We start from the raw sequence: 7,182 nt of genomic DNA, 5'->3' as shown, positions 1-7,182 counted from the left end.
GGGGGGGGGGGGCTTACATTTGTGAATAGTTTTTTTTGTTTAATGTTCACTTGTAGGTTAAGAAAATAAGATGTTAATTTCTTTAAATAGTTGATTTTATGAATTCTCTCTAACTCATATTTTAACAGATTATGAGGTGAGGGAAGCTTTTCTGGGTGTTTGGTTTAATTAACAGAAAAGGTTTGCCTCTGTGTCGTAACAATATTAATATGCATTCCTTCTGGGACTATCCTGCTCTGATATTTAAGGACGTGCACAGGACTGGATTACTGACCTACTGATGATGCAATGATGTGAAAAAGGGTTCTCTGCTTTTGGTTTATTTTCCTACAACACTATGGATTAGTATTGTAACAAATCTCCTTTCGATTAGTTTTACCATTACAATATCCCCAGGTCAATAATCCAGCACTGTGCACAATTCTAAATATCACAGCAGGACTGTACCAGAAGGACTGCACATTAATATCCTGAAAATCCCACAGGACCTTGTAAAGATTGTACACACTGTAAGGATTACCTTTGTAGAGATGCTGTTAAGTGCAGTAACCCAACAAAACTATTTATGACTCACTGGGGAAAGAAATACACTATTTAGGGATGGCACATGAATTTGGGACAATACTCAGCTGTGACCAATTCTGGACTACCATTATGAATCCCAATTTTTCCATGCTATATCTGAGGTAGGCAGTGCAGAAGAAAGTGTGTGTTCTTGGGCCCTCTTGCAGCTAGTGGTAATTTCCCTATGCCAGGACCAAAAGGCCTGGGTTGAAGTCCCATCTGCTCCACAGGTATGCAATAACACCTCGGAACAGGTTGATTAGAAAGAAAGGTTAATAAAAAATTCAATTTAAGGGGGCTTGCTTGTGGTGCAGTGGTAGTATCCCTACTCCGGATCAGGAGGCCTAGGTTCAAGTTCCAGATGTGTAGACTAACATTCTTAAACAGGTTGATTAGAAAAATTGGTTAAACAGGAAAAAAAAAATCTCAATTTAAAGACGGATATACAAACCTTGATCTTCGGGTACTAATTGAGTAAATGATGTAGAAGGACACATGGAAATGCTCTAACAGTAAGATTTCCCACTTACCCTATCTTAATAGAATGTTTGATATGTCAATCTTTCAAGATCACAGCATGTACCGCAAAAGGACAGACTTACCATTTCTAAATTAAAAGGAATGCCTACGTAAGTATAGGTTGTGGCTTAATCCACCAAAGGAAAATAAAACAAGATTAACTCTTTTTTTTCCTGCTTTTTATCATCAGTCTCCTTACATAATCTATTTTATTATCACATCTTTGTGCACCACTCATTGTTTGGAAACTTGCTTGTACCCACTCTAGATTCAACCTTTTAATTCCATGTGCTATTATGCTTACATTAAAACCAATTCTACTGCTTTATCCATCATCTTGTAGTTTTTATTATTGGTGGTTAGCATGATGGCTATGTTGGCAAGGTTTCATTCACTGCCAACCTTGCATAACTGAAATGGTGATGTGATTGAACCGTGCAAGCCTTGTCGTAAATCTTTATTAATTACTTGGAAATATGTCAATTATTTTTATTAGTATTAGTAAAGTTAGTAACCTCTTTATCAATGTTTAAAGTACCATGTAGAAATAAATACATGCATTCTATTCCAGTAATACTTGAGGCTCACCTTTTTCAGCATGCATTATTGCTCAAAAGATATCAATGGATTGTATGGATGGAAAAGCATCTTCTTAGGAACTGCACAAAATTTTAAACAGTCAATAGTGAGGCATCACCAATTAGTCAAGGCAACATAGAAGTACAACTAAGTACTATATGTGAATGGTAGTAAATACGATCATTACAATTGCTTATGCAGCAAATCCATGCCGAAAACATTCCAACATGCCTGAAGCCAAAAGTGTAGGAAGTATTATTGTACATTGCAAAAATTTCAACATATTAGTTTCCCATTTATTCAAAGATAACATTAAGAATTTTGGCCAAAATATTTCAGATTGTTAATTCATTAAGTCATCGTTGCTTCACAAATGAAATTCATAGCAATAACGTTCATGCTGTTGCTATGTGTTACACATTCAATGTTATGATGTGGAGGTGCCAGTGTTGGACTGGGGTGGACAAAGTTAAAAGTCACAACACTAGGTTATAGTCCAACAGGTTTATTTGGATGTATAAGCTTTCAGGTGGTTAGCTACCTGATGAAGGAGCAGCACTCCGAAAGCTAATACTTCCAAATAAACTTGTTAGAATATAACCTGGCGTTGTGTGATTTTTAACATTCAATGTTGATCTACACTGCAAAATGGGAAGAATTATCATGCCATTTATATTACATTAATGAAGGTTTCAATAACAGAAATTGAGAGAGTAAAAAGGACAACTTGTGAAATTGCAGTTAGATATTACCTCTAGCAATTGCTCCAAATGCCAGGGAAGGTGGTATAGTTACTTTTCTTTTTTCCCCTTCACACATATCATCCATACCAATGTCTAATCCTTTTATTACTTGCCCAACACCAAGTACAAACCACTTAGGATGGCCGTCTTTGCTTGTACGACTGCAGATATAAATGAAATGTTTTCTCAATTAGATACAGGTTCTAAGTCTTTCAATAAATCCAAAGTAAAAAGTTACAATTTTTATGAAAACTGTTCAACAGGTAAGCTGAATCCCAAAACAAAATATGAAGTAAAATTAGGCCTTTATTTCCTCACACAGAATAAAAATGTTGCTGGGTCAAGGTCCTGGAATCCTTTCTTAATAGCACTGTGACTCTATCTACATTACTAAGAGCACATTTGTTCTAGAAGGCAGCTCACTACCACCTTCTCAAGGTCAATAAATGCACTCCCAGCCAGTGATGCCCACTTCCTGTCAATGAATAAAACTATATCTAAAGCACACTTCAAGCAAAACAGGACTATTAGTAAAACATAGATAGATACTTATGATTTATATTGATATTGCATCGTGTAAGTACATTCGTTTTCTAAGTTCTATTAGTTAATATTTTGAGAGCTTTATTAATGTCAATAAAACTTTATCTTTATGAAATAAATTCAGAAAACATTCTAAATTACTGCATGACAAAACATAGAAATGATCTGCAAATATCGCAAATAAAAACAAAAAGCTGGTAAAACTTAGCAGGCTTGGCAGCATTTATAGAAAGAGAGTAAGTTAACGTTTCAAGTCCAGTATGACTCCTTCTGAACAAAGATGTAGACATATAGTGAGGTTTGTTTGCTGTTAGAATTTGAGGGGAATAAAATAACCAAGGAACACAAAAGGCAAAGGGAACAATAATGGATGCAGCATTGTTCTAGAGTAAGCTTTATGGTAGAAAACAGGACAGGTCTAATTGAAAGCAAGAACAGACCTGGCAAAAATAATCAAATTAGGAGGACAGACTTCATAGTTTGAAGTTGAGTCCAGAAAGCTTTAGAGAGCCTAATCAGAGGATGAAGTGTTCTCAAGCTGTGTTGGGCTTCAATCAAATTTTACAGCAGGTCAAGAACAGAAATGTGAGAATGAGAGCAAGTGGTGAACTAAAATGGCAAGTTAAAGGAAGATCAAGGTCAGGCTTGCTCACTGAACAGAAGTTAACCAATTTGTTCAGTGTCTTATTGCAATTATACATGGTAAGCAGTGAATACAGTATACAAAATTGATAATACAAGGAACTCTGCAAGCAGAGTTTGGGGCCTTGGGCGGTGAGGAAACAGAGGTAAACAAAAAGCTTCTGCGATTGTATGGGAAGATTTTGCAGGAAGGGGATGAAGTTTGGAGGTGATATTATTTTGATTTCTTTCATTATTGCCAAATGGGAAAATCTAGTTTATCCATTTTTTAACAATGATAAAAGCTCCTTATGTGAAAAGTGGTAACTGAACAACTCAAGCTAATCTATTCATAATATTAAATGGTCTGTCAGGTGACAATACAATGGAAATTAATTTTAACTCCTTTGTGGATGAATAATGTTATATAGGCTACAGCTAACTAGAAGAGCTTAAAAATTTACTATACTTGAACGGTTTGATTTTGTTTAATAAATTTTGAAAAACATTTAGTAGATTAGTAATTTTATTTTAAAGTTCTCAATTACTGACTTGCTCAAATCATCACAAACCATTTTGCAACTGAGAAAATTGCATGTTAGAGTACACAGTCATTTATATTTCCTTTGAGCAATTTTGTTTTTCTTTTGGAGGATAAACCTTATTAAAAAGATTACTGGATACAATTAGATGTGTGACTAGCTGAGAATGTGTATAGGGTATGAGCAGGTAGGGAAAGAGTTAAGTTGAGTTTTGTGAAACAAGAGGTTCAGCTGAGCATAACTGCAAGTTCTTATCTGATCTGAGTTAACAATGGGGTGCTGGAGGCAAGGGTAATGGGTTAACAAGGTGGAAAAGCATTCATTGTGTAAAGCCATTAAACAAGATGAAGAAGCATTCATTACGCAAAGATAGTTAAACAAGGTGAAAACCATTCATTATGTGAAACCAGTTAAAAACACTCATTGTGTAACAGCAGAAGACTTAATCTTTACTATTGACACTTGCTGATTGTAACAATTGCCCAATTAATATGTATGTTGCCTTATCTGGATGCTCCTGTGGTGTAAAATTCCAAGCAGTGGAATGTGGTGAAACGGTTAAAAATTATGTCCCAATACATGTGTGAATCTAACCGGAATGGAGATGTTGCTTAGTCCCGTGTGAATCTTCTTATCTGTATGTAACCAGAATGGAATGTGTTTTTTAGCCTTGCTCTGCTGTTCACATGAATGTTTATATCTGGAAAAGAGTATATCAGCTGGAAAAGTCTCCAGTTCGGTGAGTCTGCTCCGGGGTTACGTTTAACCGCCGAGCATGGGTTGTTGGCAACCGCTCTACGAGAACTGACGGCTCCCAGTTTTGGTAACATGTAGAGTGAGTATAAGCCAGACCCGTTCTGGCGACGCTGCGGGGAATAAAATGCCCATATTCTAGCAGACTCGCCTCTTGGTCGTTTGTTCTGTGTCAGACTACTCTCCTACGAACCTGACCTTGAGAATTTTTTAAAACAGCTCTTCCCTGTAAAATGACTCTATAATTCATTAAAAAACTGTTGTTTGAGAGAAGATTGAGAACTCATGTCTCTGTGCACATAGGCAATCGTTCTCTCTCCCTCCATGGCCCAGAATAAAGACAAAGGAGATAAAATCATACTGTCTCCCTGAGCATTTTGCTTTGACTGATATGGGGATAGGGAAACGGGATGACAACATGGCCACATTTCAATCCAATCTAAGCAAATGTTAGTTGCTTAACAGACTGAAGTTCTAAACTGTTCACAGAAAGCTTCAGTTGCTCAGTGTGTATGTAATGTAATATGTAAGTTTGTAATTAAAAGCAAACTCTGGAATGCAGAGTACACTAGTTACTTTCAGGGTGAATAAAAAATTCTACTCAGTCCTAACAGGAATGAATGAACAACCTGACTGTGGTTGCCACACCTTAGGATATCTGGGCAATTAAAGGGAAAAAAAACCCGCTGGCAATGCACTACAAATCCATGAACAAATGGTTAACATTTGAGGTACATTCACTTTTCTTCAAAACTGAGGAGTGACAATCTTTGTCAGAATAATCAAAAAGAAACACAGAGGGAAGGCAGCCAACATATTCTGCACCTATAAAGTTAATGTAGTGGAAGACCCACAAAAGCAAGTACTTGTTAAATCATGAATATTGCCTGGCTTTACGTTAGTAATGACAGCACAAATGGTCAGCTTTCATCGTCAATACAAATAAAACTGACAGCTTGTGTGATCTTAAGTTAAATGTAGAAATTTGAAAGTTGCTACCAGTGATTCCTGCTCTGCCAAAGAAATGTTTTCCTGAAGTTCTACAGATGGAGGTATTTTGAAATCACCTGAACTTCAACTTGTACACTACTGGTCTCATTGGGAAAACACAATCTATTATGTCGTGTTGAATGAGTTGTAACTGGGTTTTTAAACAGGTCACCAAGTTTGTTATTACTGAACAAATTGTTTATACTTGAAAAACTAATTTTATATTTATGGAATATCTATTTAAGAAAACAGTCATGGTTCAAAGAAAATATATATCCCGGAGAGAAAGAAGATTTCTAGGAAAAGGATAAGACCACAAAGGATAAGAGCACAAATTAGGCCATTCAGCGCATCGGGCCTGCTCCACCATTCAAACTTGGTTGATAGGTTTCTCAATCCCATTCTCCCACTTTCTCCCCCTAACCCTTGATTCCCTTGATACAAAAGAAGTTGTCTCTCTCAGTCTTAAATATACTCAATGACCTGGTCTCCCCAGCCTTCTGTGGCAATGAATTCCATAGATTTACCACTCTCTGGCTGAAGAATTTTCTCCTTATCTCCATTCTAAAAGGTCTTCCCTTCACTCTAAAGCTGTACCCTCAGGTTCAATTGAAACATTTTCCCAACACCTACTCTGTTCAGGCCATTCAGTTTTCTGTAAGTTCCACTTAGATACCTCCTCATCTTTCTAAACACCATCGAGTACAGACCCAGCATCCTCAAACGTTCCTCATATGTTAAGCCTTTTAGTCCTGGGATCATTCTTGTGAACCTCCTCTGAACCCACTCCAGAGCCAATACATCCTTCCTGAAATAAGGGGACCCAAACTGCGCACAATACTCCAGATGTGTCTGATCAGAGCCTTATAGAGTCTCAGAAGTACATCCCTACTTTTACATTCAAGTCCTCTCAAAATAAATGTCATCATTGCATTTGCATTCCTCATGACTGATTCAACTTGTAAGTTTATCTTGACAGAATCCTGGACCATAACTCCCAAGTCTCTTTGCACTTCAGACTTCTGCATTTTCTCCCCTTTGGAAGGCAAGGCTGACATTGCTGGAATAGAACATAGAACAGTACAGCACAGAACAGGCCCTTCAGCCCACGATGTTGTGCCGACCACTGATCCTCATGTATGCACCCTTAAATTTCTGTGACCATATGCATGTCCAGGAGTCTCTAAAATGTCCCCAATGACCCTGCCTCCACAACTGCTGCTGGCAACGCATTCCATGCTCTCACAACTCTCTGTGTAAAGAAGCCGCCTCTGACATCCCCTCTATACTTTCCTCCAACCAGCTTAAAACTATGACCCCTCATGTTA

The 7,182-nt window shown here is 37.3% G+C and overlaps 1 protein-coding gene across 1 annotated transcript in view; it reads right to left on the bottom strand.

The window, feature by feature from the left end:
- The window catches only part of fkbp7 (FKBP prolyl isomerase 7), a 21,340-nt gene that overhangs the window by 3,527 nt on the left and 10,631 nt on the right, over positions 1 to 7,182 (bottom strand). The window contains exon 2 of the mRNA XM_043693519.1: positions 2,415 to 2,566. Coding sequence (XP_043549454.1) covers positions 2,415 to 2,566 — 152 coding nt within the window. The remainder of the gene's footprint in view (positions 1 to 2,414; positions 2,567 to 7,182) is intronic.

This window comes from Chiloscyllium plagiosum, chromosome 7 (genome assembly GCF_004010195.1).
Source record: "Chiloscyllium plagiosum isolate BGI_BamShark_2017 chromosome 7, ASM401019v2, whole genome shotgun sequence".
Lineage (NCBI taxonomy): Eukaryota > Metazoa > Chordata > Chondrichthyes > Orectolobiformes > Hemiscylliidae > Chiloscyllium > Chiloscyllium plagiosum.
Note: the sequence above shows the minus strand (reverse complement) of the source record. Positions and strands in the feature narration are given on the sequence as shown.